Here is an 18,966-nt window from a genome sequence, read left to right on the forward strand (position 1 = left end):
GGTTCATTTTAGTAGGCAGTGATTTGCTTTCTTATTGAGAGAACTTCCAGCTTTGGAAAAGCTTAGTCCTCTACCACCTCCCAAAAATGATTCCTGCACTTACCCAATCTTGAGTGCTGTCTTCAGCAGCTTCGCTGCTCAGGCACCAGTCTGCGGCACCACTTCATGTGAGCCCCGGGAGTCAAAGTTCCGTTTCTAACCCTGGACTCACAGGTGAATGCTGCAGAGAGCAGCGTCATACCATTATGTAGTACTGTTAGTATCTGCCCACCACCACGCAAAGAAGAGAACCTGTAACAACAAGCGACACAAAGAATTTAAGGTTGCAGAAATCCCAAGCCCGGTGTAACATTGTAGTGTTTTCTTACAGACGGTGATCGACGCTGACATATTCCCAGCTCTCATTAACATCCTACAGACAGCAGAGTTCAGGACAAGGAAGGAGGCAGCATGGGCCATCACAAACGCCACATCCGGGGGATCAGCAGAGCAGATCAAGTAAGTTTCACTTACGATATAATATTCTTATGACCCATTACCATAAAGGTTCATGGTTTCTTAGACTGAAAGTCTGGTGTGCACAGAGGAGAAATGTTCCAAAAGTTCTTTTGTTGCAATTTTATTAATGATTTATCCAGAGATACCTGTGATTAACAATTTACTGTCCACAATCTGTAGATGATTATTCCTCTGACAGCTGGCACTTGTAACTGCACACTGCAAGTGAGTTGTCACTGACTACTTCAGTCTCAACAAACAACCAGTAACCAATCCAAGCAATTCCTGATCATGTGATCAATATACTAGTATTTGCATAGCCATCACGTGAAGGTTTAAGGTTTCATTCACAAATTAAACCTGCATTTGGCATCATGCTGACATGCTGTGTTTCACTGTTTAGGTCAGATTTTACCGAGATGCCCTGCATAGCATTCTAAATTTCCCTATTCTATCCAATAATGGCAAGTTATAAAGAAAAATAAAACCTTAATATTGTAAGGGCTATGTCGGAAGGTTGAAATATCTGTTTAGCTGGTGGGGGAAGAATCGCACAATAGGAGGGGAGATATGGATTTGTCGGAGGTAGTGAGGGATTTAAGAGACAGAGGCAGACAGGTAGGTGAGGGTCAAGTGATGGGTTTTGAGGGCTCTTATAAAGAAGTAGAAAGTAGTAGCAAGCCCAATAGGATGAGGAAGACAATTCCAGAGAGTCGGGGCAGCTCTAGAAAAGTTTTGGAGCTGTGTGTGTGATTAGGTTATGAGTGAGGAAGTCATTGGAGCAGGGCGGGGTTGTATTAGGTCAGAAAGATAAGTGGGACAATAACTGTGGAGTGATTTAAAGGCAAAGCACAGGAGATTGAGTTTGATTTTAAAGTGAAATGGAAACCAATGAAGAGAGCTACAAAGAGATGCAGCAGAAGTGCTGGGAAGGCTGTGTATCAGGTAGGTAGGTGGGAAGGATGGATAAGTCTGGCTGCAGCATTCATGATAGATTGCACAGGAGAGAGTCGGGTTAGTAAAATACCAGAGGGGAGGATTTACAGTGGTCCAGTTCTATTTATGCTGATTTGGGGAATATACCCCCCCCCCCCCTTCCATACTTGAATGCCACTGTGCAGACCAGGTTGCAATTCCTCCACATACAGCAAGTAGGACATCGGCTGGATTTCCTCTCTGCACCATTTTTTATATTGTAAATTATTTCACTTCTTGCCTGTATACAATACACACAGCTGATAGACGTAAGTTGCACCATCTTTGTGCAGATTTTCAACTCCTTGATTTTGTTTTCTTTAAGGTATCTGGTGGATCTGGGCTGCATCAAACCCCTTTGTGATCTCCTTACCGTCATGGATTCCAAGATCGTGCAGGTGGCCCTAAACGGGCTGGAAAATATCTTAAGATTGGGGGAGCAAGAGGCCAAGCGCAATGGAACAGGCATAAACCCTTACTGTGCCCTCATAGAGGAGGCTTATGGTAAGTGCACACACATGAGTACCTAGATGCGCCTGAGTAGATTTATAGAACGATGGTGACCCCTGTGCTTTCTTCCCATCTTTAGGTCTAGACAAGATTGAGTTCCTGCAGAGTCACGAAAACCAGGAGATCTACCAGAAGGCTTTCGACCTGATCGAGCATTACTTTGGCACTGAGGATGAAGATACCAGTATTGCCCCACAAGTAGACCTCAGCCAGCAGCAGTACATATTCCAGCAGCGAGAAGCACCCATGGAGGGATTCCAGCTCTAAAAAAAAAAAAAAAAAGCAGAAGGGGGCTCAGCATGCCACACAGTAATCTTCATGTTCTCCTTTCAGATCCTTGCTCAGTTGATTGCCGCGTGCGCTATACACCTTTCTGTCCACTCCTAATGCCCCCCAATTGCCCTCTTTTATTTTCACCTCTCTCATTGCTGCCTTTTACTTTTCTACCCCTAAAAGCAGCTTATAGTCTCCCTTTCTTAGGCTTCCATCTTCCCTTTATTTCCCTTTTCCACCTCCTTTTGTCCCCCTCCCCCCCCTTTTTTTTTTTCAACATACGGCGCTGTCAGCGGAGCCAGGAGCACGACTCCCTGGCCAAAAATAAGAGAGGGCTGAGCCTCTGTAGAAGCCACTATTATGGTGTCAACCCATCCGATGTGCTTTAACATATCTTCATTTCACCTTTGACTCAAATATGTACGCTACAAAGACAAAAATCGACTTTAGTGACAAAGATATATATGTATAAAAAAAAAAGCAAAAAAAAAAAAAAACAGAACAACTGAACACCTGACAGCTTCAACCGGCAACATCCAGGACCCGAGGAGACGGTCAGGACGCATACATGACATTTAGACGCGCTGGTGCGAAAGAAGAATCGCCTCTATGATACTGCTGCCTGGCTTATGATTTTCCGAGGGAGAGCTTGGAGACTTCCTTTGTGTGATGTGCAAGCCTGGGCAAAAAAAAAAAAAAAGTCGTCATGATCGGAAGAAACGAAAAAAATAAAAGTAGTGGATAATCCTACCTGTCCTTCAGCAGGATTGAAGAAAACGTAAAATTGTGTCTGGCCATCTCAATCCGTGGAAGTGATGGTTCAGCTCTTTCAATGATCTCTACAGGCTGCCTTGAGTATTTAGTTTTGTTACTTGCTCATGTTTTATTTTTGTGTCTCTCTCTTCCCTCAATCCCCAAACACCACAAGACTGTGGACTGCTTCCCCAGAGACACACGACGGACTTCAAATTCTTTTGTGAAGACTTTTCTAGCGACTCTTTAAATTACAAAACAGAAAAAAAAACACACACAAAAAAAAAAGTAAAGACTCTCCCCGTCCCTACAAACTGACATCCAAGAAATGTGATTAGACTGATCGTACTTCTGCATGCCGATGTTCGACTTCTGAATTTGGGCTTCGCAGGCAAAGTCTTCTCTATATCCCCAACCCCACCCTCTTCATATATCTGGTTTACAGAGATACCCCGGTGTAGTTTAGAGTATATATATTTTTATTTTCATGAATGCAGCAATTTTGGTTTGCTGTGTAAATTATTGCATTATTTTAATGTAAACATTATATATGTTCCCAAATCCATTTTTTTTTTCTTTTTCTTTTTCTTTTTTTTTTTTTTTTTTTTTTTTTTAAAGGTAATTGGTGACCTTTTTAAACCCAAATCCCTCCTTTCTCACCAGACCGGGTGCACATTATGCCCGGAATGGGAAAGGGGTAACAGCTCGGCTTCATGCCCTTTCTGGATTTACAACCATAAAAAAAAATATTCATGGACATTTTCCTCCCATCCCTAAAACAATACCTGTCTGGATCAGCACATTAAAGCACAAATCATATCGTTTGGCCTTTTTATCCGTTGCCCTTGTGTTTCTGTCAGGTACATCCCACAGATTTGTGTTGAGGATTTTTCCTGCCGATACTGAATGCCTAATTGTAAAATATTAATGTTCCTTTCCCCTGCGGTTCATTGTTCACTGATTTGGGATGGTTCTTTTTTTTTTTGTCCATAGGGAAAGATTGCATTTGAGGGCATTAAAAAATATATAATAATAATATATTCTATATGCTTGATTAAAAAATGACTAGCGCTATGTATACAAGTCAGATGATTGTCGTCCGATAATCGCTGATATTGGACGAGAATCTGGTGTGTGTACAGTGCTCGTCTTCCTTCGTTTCAATGACCGCCCTAGCAGATCTACGCACAAGGAGCGATCATAATTAAAGTGCAGCGCAGTGCTGCTCCTTCGTTCTCCATAGAGCAGAACAGCGATGTATGTATATCTCTCGTTCATGCATTGTGCAGATTTTATGTCATTGGAAAGGATAGTGAAATATCCTTTCCTATGACCATCATTGCATGTGTGTACCCAACCTAAGACTATCCAGAATCCAAAGGGGGCATTAATTGGGTTCATTACCATCCATTTATGTCAATCATCGGCAGACATATTTCTTACTATTGGAAGGTCAGCCAGGTAACCATCAATAGCAGCCAATAGCAGGTTTATTATATCAGGATCTTTCCCTGTTTATTAAAGTGTGTGTCTAGGTTTCATTCCTGTTGCTGCAACTACAGAAAACTCCTGTAACTGCTGTAAGTTAATATTTGTTTCTGCTGCACTTAAATAATAGGCAGTGTTGTCAGTCCTACCTGATTTATTGGACACCAAAACCTGGGAGTACTGAGCAGAACTGACAATGTTTTGATTATTTTATCATACTACAGTGTTCAAGACTTTTTTCTTTTAAGCTGGGTGAGGAGAAGCTGTAGGTGAGTGGCAGACCCGTTATTGTGACCCAACTCTTTAGTAACCACCCAAAAACTGCCGGGTAATTACTAAAAACTCCTGGGTGGTGTGCCCAGCTAAAAGTGGCCAGGAAGAATACTGAACTATTATTTGTTAGTGTTATACAAATGGTTTTTAAAGATTTAAAAAATTAGGAAATTTGCGTATTTTGTAGCCATGTATTGTATGGGTAACATGCACTTTATATGTGACAGGGCAATCCCTAGCAATGTATCCTTCCTATATTTACAGCTGATGGTGGGTGAACCCTAGGTGCCCAGCATGCCAATTTATAATGGGTTCCTTTTCATAAATCAGTACCCAAATAAGTGATGTATAACGTTTTCAGGTGCCTCAAAAAAAAACAGCGAACCAGGATACTCCCAGCATCACAAGCAATAAGACAGGTGTATCTGTAATCATTTTATTCTTTAATTCTTAACAATCTCTAAATTATATTAAAAAAAATTAATGTGAAGTTCTAATATTGAAATTTGTATATAAGTCTGCTTTTTAGAGAAACACTTCAGGAGTGTGAATTCTGGAGTTTTTATTACATTTAGCGGAATTGATCCCCAACAGGAACATAAAAGCAAGCAAAGGGTCCATTCACCAGGGTGTATTGTGGTAATGCATGGTTGAAACCACCACACACAGTTGTGAATGGACCCTGATGGGTTGTGGTGTTGTAGTTTTGTATTGCACCCAAACGCATCTGTCCGACCCTCAGCAGTGCTCAATCTGTTCATTGCAATAGAAGGATATGTATATGCAGTATTCCCCCCAGAATTTATTTAAGCTGGGTGGTAAGAAACTGTAGGTGGGCACTGGCCCCTGTATTGTGACCTAATTTTTCAGTAACCACCCAAAAATTGGCCTGGTGGTGCACCAAGCTAAGCACTGTATGTGTGAATCCACCTTAAGAGGCGAATCCCCTGTTGAATCTCATCTGAGCACAGTCCTATGTATATATCCATATTCTCCCCAGAATGGGGACCTTAAGATGTGAATCCTATGTGGAATCTCATCTGAGCAGAGTCCTATGTACAGTGTATGTGTGTGTCCACCTTAAGATGAGAACGCCCAGAGGGAAGAAATTGTAGGTGGGTGGGTGGCCTTTGCATTGTGACCCAAGTTTTCGGCTACCACCCAAAACTGAAAAGTGTCGGGTGGTTCGCCCTCCAAAAAAGGTCTTGGGAGACCACTGTGTGTGTGTGTGTGTGTGTGTGTGTGTGTGTGTGTGTGTCTGTGTCCACCTTGAGATGGGAATCTCCTCCCAACAGTATTACAATATCTCCCATAGATTCCCCGTCCTCTCTTGCGTTCCCCGTTCCATTTTAACAGGGGGCCGGACTGTGGGATGTACCCCTCCGACAACACAATGGATATATTCCTAGCAATAAGGAGCATTGCTATCTCCGAGACCCATTGCCCTCTTGTTTACTCACATCACCCATACCCCTTCACCCTGCCAAGGAAATGTCGGCTGTTCCATTTGTTTTTTTTTTAATTGTTTTTCTCCTTTGTGCCACAGACTTTGCAGATCACATTCACCTTCCTCATATTCGTCATTTTACCTGCTAAACTTGAGAAAAAGACTTTTTTCAATCCAGAGCCAAACTTCAAAGGCCAAGCGCGTCAAAAGCGGGTGCAGGAAGAGATGGGTCGCCTGCCCCCGGAACACTGCACTACGGGGAGAACCGAGGACAAAACACAGCAATTCTTAACCTTGACTGCACTTTCAGCTCTATTGGACTGGACCCACGTCCTTATCTTAGGGGAACTGTTTATTGTTTTTTCTTTGATTTTGGGACAGATGCTTATTAGGACATTGAACCTTCCAGAGTTACACTGCTCGATATCTGTGGTACATCTTTATTATTTTATAACCTGCCTCAGTTCTGTCATCGCTGTATTTCCCAGTGACTTTAACCCTTTAGCTGCTGACACTGGTGTCACAGGGTCTTTTACTGTCTTGCCTAGGATGTGCATGCAAAAAAAAAAATGTCATTGCTTCATATTGGATAAGAGATTTATTCTAGAATGTAGAGGTAAACCGACCATACACGCCCAAATAGCCAAATCTGTACAATGTTGTCATCTTACACCCCTGTCAAAGACACGATACATCAAACAATGGGCATTGTCTACTTATATTATCTAGAACTGTATGTGAAATTGTAAGGTCGTTTCATATAGCTGTAGATTGCCTGAAATATTCTTTATGGGCATTCTTGGCTTGTATGGACACCGGTGGACTCGGGTCTATTTTTTTTTTTTGCTGTTCCATTTGACTTTTTATAATGCTGTAGTTCTGCAGAATAATAGCAAACGTACAATTTTGTATTTGGATCCAGTTGTTGGCAATGGTGTGTACACAATATCTGTCTCTTTGCGTTCACAATTCGTTGGTTTCAGTGGGTAATGCATGGTTATATTGGGTTTTTTTGCACCCCAAACAACTCCTTACAAGGGCTAGTTGACCAGGATTAATGTTGATTGGAAGATAACTACTGATCTGACATCATGTGATCAGGCCGGCCCTTGCCTCTCTTTCCTTGCCCTATTTCCGCCGTTTTCTCCCCAGACCCTTTTAGCTGGGCACTCCACCCGGCACTTTTCAATGACCACCACCCGGCTGTTTTTGAGTGGTTATGGGTCAAGGGAAAATACTGAACTGTGCACAAAGCCGGCACGATGAATCCATAACATTTCTATGTAGGATTTACTATTTAATTTAAAGCATGATTTTTGTTTTTGAACAACACAGGTAAATTTTATCCAGACATTGATACAAATAAAAGTCCTGTACAGATGTCGGGTTAATATTACAAGAAATGATCTTTGATAATCATTTCCAGTGATAGATAAATGCACCCAGCACCCAGTTGTGCTCTTGTCTATTATAAAGCTCAGCAATCGTTCCCCATTGGTCGTTCTTCAACCCACCTGGTTGGATTGATGACCAATGTCAGAGACGAGATTGACCATTGGTCTTCCGGTGTCAATCATCTGACGAATCTTACAATGTCCTCTGATCTTTTTTTCACCACCTAGAATCACCAATGAAGTGAATTTGGCCATTGCAGATCATTGACAACCAACTTTTCTGTATGTGACGGCACAGAACAGAAATAGTGTACACACCTAAGCCCCAAATCTTTAGTATGCTGCACTGTATACAGTAACAAAAACTATATGCAAGGTCTCCTACCTGGAGATCCTGCCAATAACAGCACTTGCATTGTATATTGAGTCTTCTGCCATTTTCTCTATTCTCTTTCACAGGGCTGTCCAACTCCAGTCCTTGGCGGGCACCATTCTGGGAAATTCTACAAATGTCCGGCTCCTGGCCCTGGAGGAATGTTGGTTGGACAGCTCTGTTGTATTATTCTCCCAAGGCAGTCATAAAAACAAGTAAGGAATGAAGGGATTATGTTTGTCAGGGTGGAAGTTGTTTCATCTTCAAGAGACAACTTAGCTGCTGGGCGGAGGACTCCCTAGGGAACTGTAGCAGCAGCAATGGAGCGTTGGGCCACACCAGCTGCTGTCCCATGGCCATCACGGGAATGACCCGGCTATACCCGGACACTTTGCTGATCCCTATTACTGATAGGAAAAAGCCCCCCCAATGTAATTTTAGCCATGACAGCCCCCTATGGTCACAGAGGGTAACCATTTTTTAACACCTTACAGCACGCAGTCACCTTCCACAGACAATCATATGTCCACCATTGTTGTATCACAATCCCTGTCCATTGAGAAGGTGAATTGTTGGTGAATATGACACTGTAATCATTGCACTATCCCGTACACTTCTTTTCACACACGCCAGTCACTCCTTTGTGTGCACACTGCTGGTTTGGTTTTATTTCTGGTAGAATAAGCATAGATAATGATTCACATATGGCTTTGTTATTAATACAAATGTTTGAAGAGGCTTTGAAAAGTTTGTGATGATATTTTTGCATTTATTCTCACAGGAGGTGAGGATACCGGCGAGGTGTCGGGTAAATGGCGGCATGTTTGGCACCCTGAGTTAGGTTTGTTTTCCGTGATATGTAAAAAATAATCTGTAATACGTGCAGGTGGCCCCATGTTTGCTGTCAGTGCAGAAGAATACCTGAAATCCAGGGATCTCCTAACTGCAGTGACATCCCAACCATTTTTGTAATAGGTAGATAATGGTCAAATGTAATAATATTACTGCGGCACCACTAGGTCCCTTTTCCTGGTGGACTACAGGATGTCACCACCACCCAAGGTAAGGCACTGATCTCCCCAGGACCCTTTTATCTGGGAGCACCACCCAGCACCAAAGCCCAGGGGTTTGTGGTCTTTTGTGTAGAAGAATTAAAATGGGCAGGACTGAATAGTGAGAGCCCTACACAGGTGGGTAGCATACAAATCTTTTATTTTGCTCAGAAGGACATGCCATGATTCTCTACTTCAATGCACTTATGAACAATGCATGTTCTTAATTCCCATCCCATTGACCCATGTACAAAAGTCGTAGCCAGTGGGCTCATTTATTTCTATAGATGAGCTGTAGTCCAATGGATGGTACCAGGCTGCCATGTTTATAGCTCATCCATAGGAATGGCTGGGGGAGCAGTGTGCATGTTGGTTAGAAGAGGATCCCTAATTAAAGGTTGTGCTGTATATGGATAAGGAGAAAGGTAAGTACTACCCATGCCAGCCTGTAATTAGAAGGTAGGCGAGAGATTTATTAAAGGACAACTCTTACGAAGACATTCTGTGCTGGCATAATCTGTCATCCCCACTCAGCCAATGAAGATGGCGAAGAATCTAAACCTGAAGAAGACCACGGGGCGATCAATGAACCAAAGTGCAACCCAAACATTTGGTGGGGTCACTTTAGCATGTAGGTCAGCCATAATGTGCAAATATTATTTTAATATATAGTGCCAACGTATTATGTAGCTCTGTACAAAGTCCATGTCACGAGCTGTCTCAAAGGAGCTCACAATCTAATGTCCCTGCCATAATCATGTGTCTTTAATACAGTCTAAGGACAATATTGGGGAAAGCAAATTAACCTAACTGCATGTTCTTGGAATGTGTGAAGAAACCAGTGAACCTGAAAGAAAATTCACACAAACACAGGGTGAACCTGCAAACTCCATGCAGATAGTGTCCTGGCTGAGATTTGAACCTGGGACCTAGTGCTGCCCCGAGTCCCGAGTGCTAACCACTGAGCCACCATGCTGTTTATACTTGCACATTATGGCCAACACGTTTATTGGCAGACCTTAGTCACAGCTCTTTGTCTCCCAGCTCCTGGCGGAGTAAAAGTTGTGTACAGAATAATAGCAGGGTGCTTATATAAAGGTGAATAAAGCTGAAAATTCTTCTAATAGCTTTGATTTCCATACACAGGAATACATTTGGGAAATCTGTACAATCTTTTCCAAACTAAAACATTTATAATTTATCAAATTTGTGTTCTTCCTTTACAGAAAGTGAAGAAAAAGGAATATCAGGCTGTTCAATAAAATAGCAGTGTCTGCATTCTTCTTTACAAACATTTGCTGTATAAACTAAAACTTGTTTCCAGATTTTTCTTTCCTTTCAATCACTGATCTAATATTTAGTTTTATGACCTCTGTGTCTGAGAACTGCTGCACATGTATGTGTTGTATGGAGTCCGCCAACTTCTATCACCTGTGCACAGGTATTCCAGCCCAGGATGATTGGTGGACATTCCACAATTCTTCTGCATTTCTTGGTTCTGCACTTTTGATGTCACTCCACAAGTTTTCTATGAAGTGAAGCTAAAGAACCATACCTGTAAACTAACCCAGGCCTATTATTAATTGGAATATATCGAATTAAGGAGCTTCATTCAGCCTTCCCACCTACCTACCCCATACACAGCCTTCCCACCTACCTACCCCATACACAGCCTTCCCAGCTACCTACCCCATTTACAGGCTTCCTACTGCTCCTCTTCTGCTGCCTCTCTTTGTAGTTCTCTTCATTGGCTTCCGTTTCACCTTAAAATCAAATCATATCCTGTGCTTTGCCTTCAAATTCCTCCACAGTTTTTGCCCCACTTACCAACCTGATACACAAATCCCTCTGCAGCGCTTTTCCCACTTACCTTTCTGCTCTGATAGAAAAATCCTCCCCAGCCGCTCTCACCGCTCCTCCAATGACCTACCAATGACGTCCTCACTCATAACCTCATCACACACACGGCTCCAAGACTTTTCTAGGGCTGCCCCGACTCTCTGGAATGGTCTCCTCGTCCTATTCAGCTTGCTCCTACTTTCTGTGCATTTAAAAGAGCCCCCAAAACCCGCCTACCCGCCTTCTTCTGTCTCCTAAATCCTCACTACTTCCCACCATTCCATATCCCCCTCCTATTGTGTGATACTTCCCCCACCTCCTAGATTGTAAGCTCTTTGTGTTGATGATTCTCAGACATCCCCCCATAGAACATCAATCATCCTCTCTCTCTGTAATCCTTTGATCTGTATCAGATAATGGGGGTTGTAGTCTGCTTTCCAGGTGGAACAATTATCCTTATATCCAAGTCATATTGGTATTAATTTTTGTCACTTTCAGCACCACCATATTATTATTATACAGTAAATATATAGTGCCAACATAATACATAGTGCTGTACAAAGTCCATAGTCATGTCACTAGCTGTGAGTCAAAGGAGCTCACAATCTAATGTCCCCCCATAGCCATTATTACAGTCTAAAGACAATTTTATGGGGAAGCCAATTAACCTAACTGCATGTTTTTGGAATGTGGAAGGAAACACACACAAACACAGGGAGAACCTGCAAACTCCATGCAGATTGTGTCCTGGCCGAGATTCCAACCCGAGACTCAGAGCTGCAAAGGTCAGAGTGCTAACCACTGAGCCACCATGCTGCTCTATATTTATATATCATTAACACAGACTAATGCCGTTATGGGGGGAAACCAATTGATTTAACAGTATGATTTGGTTAGAAAGCTGAAGTGCCTGGAAGAAACACATGGAATGCGTACAAACTGTGTTGATGATTCTCAGACATCCCCCCATAGAACATCAATCATCCTCTCTCTCTGTAATCCTTTGATCTGTATCAGATAATGGGGGTTGTAGTCCGCTTTCCAGGTGGAAGAATTATCCTTATATCCAAGTCATATTGGTATTAATTTTTGTCACTTCCAGCACCACCATAATATTATTATAATACAGTAAATATATAGCGCCAACATATTACATAGCGCTGTACAAAGTCCATAGTCATGTCAGTAGCTGTGAGTCAAAGGACCTCACAATCTAATGTCCCTACTATAGTCATATATCATTATTGTAGTCTAAGGTCAATTTAGGGGGAAGCCATTTAACCTAACTGCATGTTTTTGGAATGTGGAAGGAAACCCACACAAACACAGGGAGAACCTGCAAACTCCATGCAGATAGTGTCCTGGCCGAGATTCCAACCTGAGATCCAGCGCTGCAAAGGTCAGAGTGCTAACCACTGAGCCACCATGCTGCTCCATAATTTTATATCATTAACGCAGGCTAATGCCGTTATGGGGGGAAACCAATTGATTTAACAGTATGATTTGGTTAGAAAGCTGAAGTGCCTGGAAGAAACACATGGAATGACAGCATCGTTCATGCATCGTGCACTCCCTTGTCGTTGGAAAGGATCGTGAAAGATCCTTTCCAACGACAAAAATTGGAAGTGTGTACGCAGCTTAAAGCGTTGTCCTTTTCTATTTCAAACAATGGGGTCTATTTATAAAACAAGGAATCAGACATTCCCCAAACATTCTAATGTAGGATTATTCCAGGTCCATGTAAAAGTAATGAAGTCCCACCAGGGAATGTTTGAGTGAATGTCAGATGTTATAAATAAGCCCAATGAGTTTTTCTAACTATTTAACAAAATCCATGGGGACATCCTGGCTAAAATCAAACTTTGTTGGTGTAAGTGGTTGCAAAGCAATGATTTTCTTTTTACATTTTCAGTCCTCCAAAACCCGTCATACCAAAAGAAAACTTTTTCAAGAATGTAAAAGTGATAGAAAATGGCGCAAACCCCTTATTAATCAAAGTACTACTTACAAAAACTGCTGGTGGGAACTTTCCCCTAATCACGTGAAGTACAATAAAGGTTCAACATTTTTTTATTTCAATTATCCAGTACTTATGTAGTGCCGACATATTATGCAGAGCAGTACAAAGTCCATAGTCATATCACTAGCTGTCTCACAAAGGAGCTCACAATCTAATGTCCCTACTATAGTCATATGTCATTACCAGAATCTGAGGACACATTTTGGGGGAAGACAATTACCCTAACTGTATGTTTTTGGAATGTGGGAGGAAACCCACACAGACAGAACCTGCAAACTCCATGCAGATAGTGTCCTGGCCGAGATTCCAACCTAAGACCCAGAGCTGCAAAGGCAGGAGTGCTAACCACTGAGCCACCATGCTGCCAAAAACTGATACCTTTTCCTAAAGGATGGGAAACGATTCCTTATTTATATTAATGGAGCAATGTATAAAGGGGAGCCATGGGTACCAACACCATCCCTTCATTTTAGAAATAGTGCAGCATGCTAAAGCCGTATCTCATGAATGTACAGTGGACCTTCCATGCAATTGGAAGATCTGCTTCCCTTTCAGTTCCCCTTCCACCATTAAAAAAGATAATATGTAACCCTAGGCTCCTGGAAGATGATATATTTGGAGCCAGGGCAGGATATTCCTGGGGTTCCTAGGGTAAATATCATCTAGCGCCTCCATTGGTTGGTCAGGAGAGGGTCCACTCATGACTAGCACCAGCCAAGGAGAACATTTCACCCCAACCATCCCGGGATTTCCTGCTCTGTTTGCAGTAGTTGTCACCATAAACTTCCAGGAACCATTTTTTTTGTATATGCATATTCTCTTTTTGGTGCCAATGGAAGTGGACCCCATGGAAGGACCCCTTTATTTCTTAAGTGAAGCTCCTCTTTGCAGGCCAGTGCCTTAGGGCCATCAAAAGAACTCCTGCAGGGCTGGGGGCCACACACATGACTGGAGAATCACCTTGTGTCACAGAAAGAAGATTTGGAAAGAAATAACTGGGCACAGAATCATTTAAGAACCATAAAGCCGAGCTTTACTCCCCTCCCCCAGGTTCTGCCCTGGCTTGGACATCTTCTCCTCCTGGTTTTGTATCTTGGATCAGTTTACCTGACTGGCTCACAATGTAGGTTCTTGGTGAGCATTGCATTCTAAAAACATTACAGCAAAAATGCCTTAAAAGCATTAGGGGCCACAAGATTCCCTAGTATGGCACCTACAAGTATCTGATGGTGACCCCACTGCGTATGACCCCATAGCCGCACCCTGTAGTTGCAGAAATGAATTATCCTTTCTATGGTACAATGCAATAAGGATAAAATGAAAAACAACATTCATCCTATAGAATATTTGCCCTATGGTTTCAGGGTTCTGGATCCAATGCAAATCCCAGATGGCCAAAAATATTTACCCGTCCGAGGCCATTATAGCTGTGTAATATGTTTAATAATAATAAAATGATTAGTGGCCGGCTAATGGCTACTAAAGGAGACATGATTTTGTCATGGTGACCCTACCCTGGCCGCTATGGACCTACCTGAGGGATATCTCCGCTCCCCGCACCGTTTTTGTAGTAGAGGATCCTAATCCGCAAAATGCAAAACTCACTGACCACTTTATTAGGTACACCTTGCCAGTACTAGGTAGGATACCCCTTTACCTTCATTGTGCTGTCATTCTTAATGGTAATAATTCCACAAAGTGCTGGAAACATTCCTCAGGGATTTTGGGAATCTCCCGTCCACCAGATCCCAGAGGTGCTCTATTGGATGGCGATCCGGTGACTGTGGGGGGCCATTGGAGTCCGGTGACCCCACAGGAAGTGATTTGAGCTTTGTGACACGGAGCGTTATTCTGCAGGAAGTATCAGAAGATGGGGACACTGCGGCTATAAAGAGATGGATATGGCCAGTGACAATACTAAGGTGGGCTGTGGGAATTGAACCATGGTCAGGTGGTGCTACAGGACCCCAAGTGTGCCAAGAAAATACCCCCCCCCATCATTACACCCCCACCAGCCTGAACCATTGATAACAGACAGGAAGGATCGGGGATTTCATGGTATTGGCTCCAAATTCTGACCCCACCATCCGAATATCTCATCAGACCTAACGACATTCCCCCTGGGTGTTGCAGATTCTCTCCTACAGACCCTGCGTGCAGCATCTCTGCAGAGAGGTCTCGGAATGTCTGGATGACTCTGGCATTGCCTTAGTCCCCAAAATCATCCACCTGGGTTATCAATATGGCCAAAAAGAGAATCTGAGGTCACTTTGTGCTGTTGCCTAAGGTAACATGTCAGAACCAGCAATTCTATTAGCACCGATCTCCATGAATCAGACTCTTTCAGATGTATTTATCAATTTTTCACCGGTGGATTGTATCCAGTTTCACTCATTTTATTCATTTTCCCTATCAGGTTCACTTTTCCCCATTGCTCCATTTTCCTTTGCTTATATTTTCCCCTTCAAATTCCTCATCCAAGATTCCTTCAGAATAACTCGGATTGACCCTTTACTGTCAGCTAAAATTTTACATTGTAATCAATAGGAAAGTCAGAATTTTGTGGTTTTTAGGGTTAGTCAGCAAAATTATTGGGGTCCCAAAGGACGATGTCCCAAACCTTAATATGTATAAAAAGGCGTGTTTTGTCCTAAATTATTAATAAAATATCTCCGGGAATTGATGATTTGTAATTGTGCGTTTATGGTAATTGAAGCCCCTGAACATAAAATTGTCACCAAAAGTTTTAGGGGGTCAGAGGACCAATAGGAGCATTTTTCAAGCAAAAATACTTTAGGTATAGGATCCCCTCTCCTAAAAAGGGTTAATTAGAGTCTAAATGTCCTTTATTAGCATCCCAATAAAGTTTTGTCTCAGGTGAGACTTTCACACATTTATACATTTTACATTCAACCCAGCCCTATTATCCATTTCCAGGTAATGTGTGAAAACCTAATTGGATACTAATAATATAGATGCAAATGTTAATTAACTATTGGTAAAACCTTTCAAAGCAAGGCATAATAGGGAAAGGGTTAAATGTATTTATTACACATTAAAATCAAAAGCTTTACTACTGACCACAAAGGGTTAACGGAAGCTGCTCAGAAATGGGCGGGGACAGCAGGTGGGCTGTGTTTGGATGGGCGGGGACAGCAGATTTGCTGTGTTTGGATTGGGCGGGGACAGCAGATGGGCTGTGTTTGGAATGGGCGGGGACAGCAGATCGGCGTCCTATGAGATTCGGCTCTGCAGGATAAGCTCTTCACTGCACATGCGCAGGATAATTTCCCAGCGTACCCTACATAGTATAAAACCTTCCGGTCTAGTTACAATCGGCCATTTCCACCGCTCTCCCTACCATGGAGCTCAGGTAATAATCCGGTGCCATCCTTCATCTTGCCTGGTGTGGGGTCTCTGCATTCTCCCCCGTAGTGTGCAGGAACTCATCCTTATCCCTGGGCTTCTGATATTTATCCCTATGCTGGGTTTATATTTAGGTTTTTGTACTTTGTGTGGTTTAGGCCCTGTCTTGGTGAACACGTGGCTGGGGTGCAGTCCTTGGTCACGTGCTATCTATGATGAGACTTATCACAGACCTGTTCTGAGCACCGTGAGGACAGATGTTGTCTCTGAGCTGTGTATATATATTATTATAGTGTTATATTCTGTATTTATTGGGTGTAGATGTCTGAACTCTACCTTTACTCTGTAGGTTGGAGCTGCTGGATGGAATCCACAAGTCACGTTTATTGATTTCGGTAAGTGTTCTACATTTGTGAGTTTCCCGCCATTAATCTCTATAAAACTCGGCCACAGCGATGATCACCTGAACTCTCTCTTTCTGTATTGGCAGTGGAGATGAAACTTTACTGGCTGAGTGGCGGCTGAAATATCAAATCCCTTCCCTGATATTAGTCTGTTTGTTCTTGCATGGCCCTATTATCGTTTTGTATATATATTGCGGTTCTTTTCCTAGCAGCCCCCATTCATTCTGTGTTTAGGCTTTGGGTGGGGCTTTCCATGGGATTAGGAAGACCATTCCAGAGTCAGGTCAGCTCTAGAAAAGTCTTGGAGCAGTGCGTGTGAGGAGGTTATGAGTGAGGAAGTCATTAGTAAGTTATTGGAGGAACAAAGAGCAGCTGGGAGAGGTGTGTGTGGTCCACGTTGGTGCTGACCACCTATAGTGCGGTTACTCCTAAGTTGCAGCATTGGTCATGCAAAGAATGGTATCTCTTAGCTGATCCAACATCAGTTGAGAATATATTTAGTAGATCTGCATTGTATTCCCTTAGAATAACTGGTATGGCTGTCTTCAGACCACTGGTTGAGTTACCCCTTCTCAAGGTCAAATACTCCAGGACCCCATAGCGAATGAATGGGGGAGGTGATGAGCATCTCAGCACTGCAGGCTATAGAACATGTGAGCTCATTACATGGGATTGCTGGAGCTGGCTTAAATCTATTCTAAATATTACCCAGTGCAGCTTTGTATGGCTGACTTCATGAGGGACCAAGGTCTATTAGGAAGTCAACATACAAAAGCCCATTTGGTTGAAGTTTGTTTCCAATATTTAGATACAAGTAATCCCAGACTAATAAAATATTCCATAAATAACTTTTGCAGCAACTTTACTCTTCATGCTGGTATTTGCGGCTGCCACATCTTTAAGAAATGAACATAGCCCATGGCCTTCTATAAAGTTGTTTTAACCCCTTAAATGTTAGGAGCAGCAAAGGATTATCTTGTACTTGGCTAATGTGTATTAGGTTTTTCTAACTTGAAGCCATACCACAAGATCACCAACAGGTGGCGATAGAGCTTCCTTGGGTATAAATTGCCCCGAGCCACATGTCTTTCAAACCGATTGTAGTTGGATTATGTATGGTGAGCTGGGTGGTTGTGATCTGTGCCAGAGGCCATGACTGCGGAGCGCTTTCCTTATGCTTGTAGTCCAGGCAGATTATCAGATTGCTCATAATATATATGAATGGAGATGTCATTGAGCCGATGGCACTTGGTGATCCCTGGAATGCAAGCAGAGTATAACATTGTTTTAGGGACAGCAGGGTGGCTCAGTGGTTAGCGCTCGGTCCCAGATTCATATGCCAGCCAGGACACTTATCTGCATGGAGTTTGCAGGTTCTCCCCATGTGTGGGTTTCTTTCCACATGAACCCTGAGCAGATACCACCATGTGCCTGATCACATTATAAACCCCGGTGGCTTTGACTTGACACGAATGTTTTGCTGATAACGTTTCAATTTCTGATATAAGATCTTCTAACTCTCATGTCTTCCTCCTTTAGGTTTCCCGCTCTGAGACTGATCCCCGCACAGCGTTACAGGTGAGCATTAAATTATAACACGTGGAATGTTTTATTCATCTGTGATGATCAACATAGACAAGCATATGTCTGACTTGTCAGTGAATGTCAAACTTTTGTTCTGAGATGTTGCTGGGATTAGTAAATCCTTTATCTGTTCTATTCTGAATGCTAATTATTCTCTCTCTCTCCTCAGGGTGCTTCCCTTCAATTGTCCTGCACAAGATGCCAGCGGGGTGCCTCTGGTCTGCACATGGCATGCCGAAAACACAAGCAGGGTATGTATCCTGACTTCCTAATCACTTGTTAACAATGATGATCACTTTTTATAGCTTAAAGTAGAATCAGCTTGCAGAAACAAGTAGCATAGAATTCCTGATATGTGGTTGGCACCTATAACGTTTGAGCTAATAAGACATACTTGGTGTTTGCCACGCTTATGCCACCCACTCCAGCATTGGAGAATTGTAGCTCATCATGTGACCGGGGTGTCATGTATAGGGGATTCTGATAACATTGGGTGTAATGGTAATAGCCAACAAATGGTGGGGAGTAATGGCAACAAACCTCACGGTCAATGCAGCTATTCTGAATAACTATTATAGCAAGATCAGCCATTACTGAAATATATCTGGGGCAGAACAGATTTGGGCTTTCTTCTAAAGCTGAGGCCTAATACTATGAATTGTTTGGATAAACCTAGATTGTTAGGTCCTTTTAGGGTCCCCTGGCTGTAAATAGGTC

General features: G+C 42.6%; 1 protein-coding gene, 1 long non-coding RNA gene and 1 other non-coding gene across 3 annotated transcripts in view; all 3 read left to right on the forward strand.

The window, feature by feature from the left end:
- Positions 1 to 5,260, forward strand: part of KPNA1 (karyopherin subunit alpha 1) — a 29,201-nt gene extending 23,941 nt beyond the window's left edge. Inside the window, exons 11-13 of the mRNA XM_072422742.1 lie at positions 371 to 498; positions 1,799 to 1,977; positions 2,063 to 5,260. Coding sequence (XP_072278843.1) covers positions 371 to 498; positions 1,799 to 1,977; positions 2,063 to 2,250 — 495 coding nt within the window. The 3' untranslated portion in view covers positions 2,251 to 5,260. The remainder of the gene's footprint in view (positions 1 to 370; positions 499 to 1,798; positions 1,978 to 2,062) is intronic.
- Positions 5,261 to 16,181: 10,921 nt separating this feature from the next.
- LOC140321670 (uncharacterized) lies at positions 16,182 to 18,960 on the forward strand. The gene is made up of 4 exons (XR_011918996.1): positions 16,182 to 16,268; positions 16,611 to 16,656; positions 18,205 to 18,243; positions 18,419 to 18,960. It is a non-coding gene; the product is annotated as an uncharacterized lncRNA (long non-coding RNA).
- Positions 16,709 to 16,780, forward strand: LOC140321956 (small nucleolar RNA SNORD26). The gene has a single exon (XR_011919073.1). It is a non-coding gene; the product is annotated as a small nucleolar RNA SNORD26 (small nucleolar RNA).
- Positions 18,961 to 18,966: the final 6 nt, after the last annotated feature.

This window comes from Pyxicephalus adspersus, chromosome 1, assembly GCF_032062135.1.
Source record: "Pyxicephalus adspersus chromosome 1, UCB_Pads_2.0, whole genome shotgun sequence".
NCBI lineage: Eukaryota > Metazoa > Chordata > Amphibia > Anura > Pyxicephalidae > Pyxicephalus > Pyxicephalus adspersus.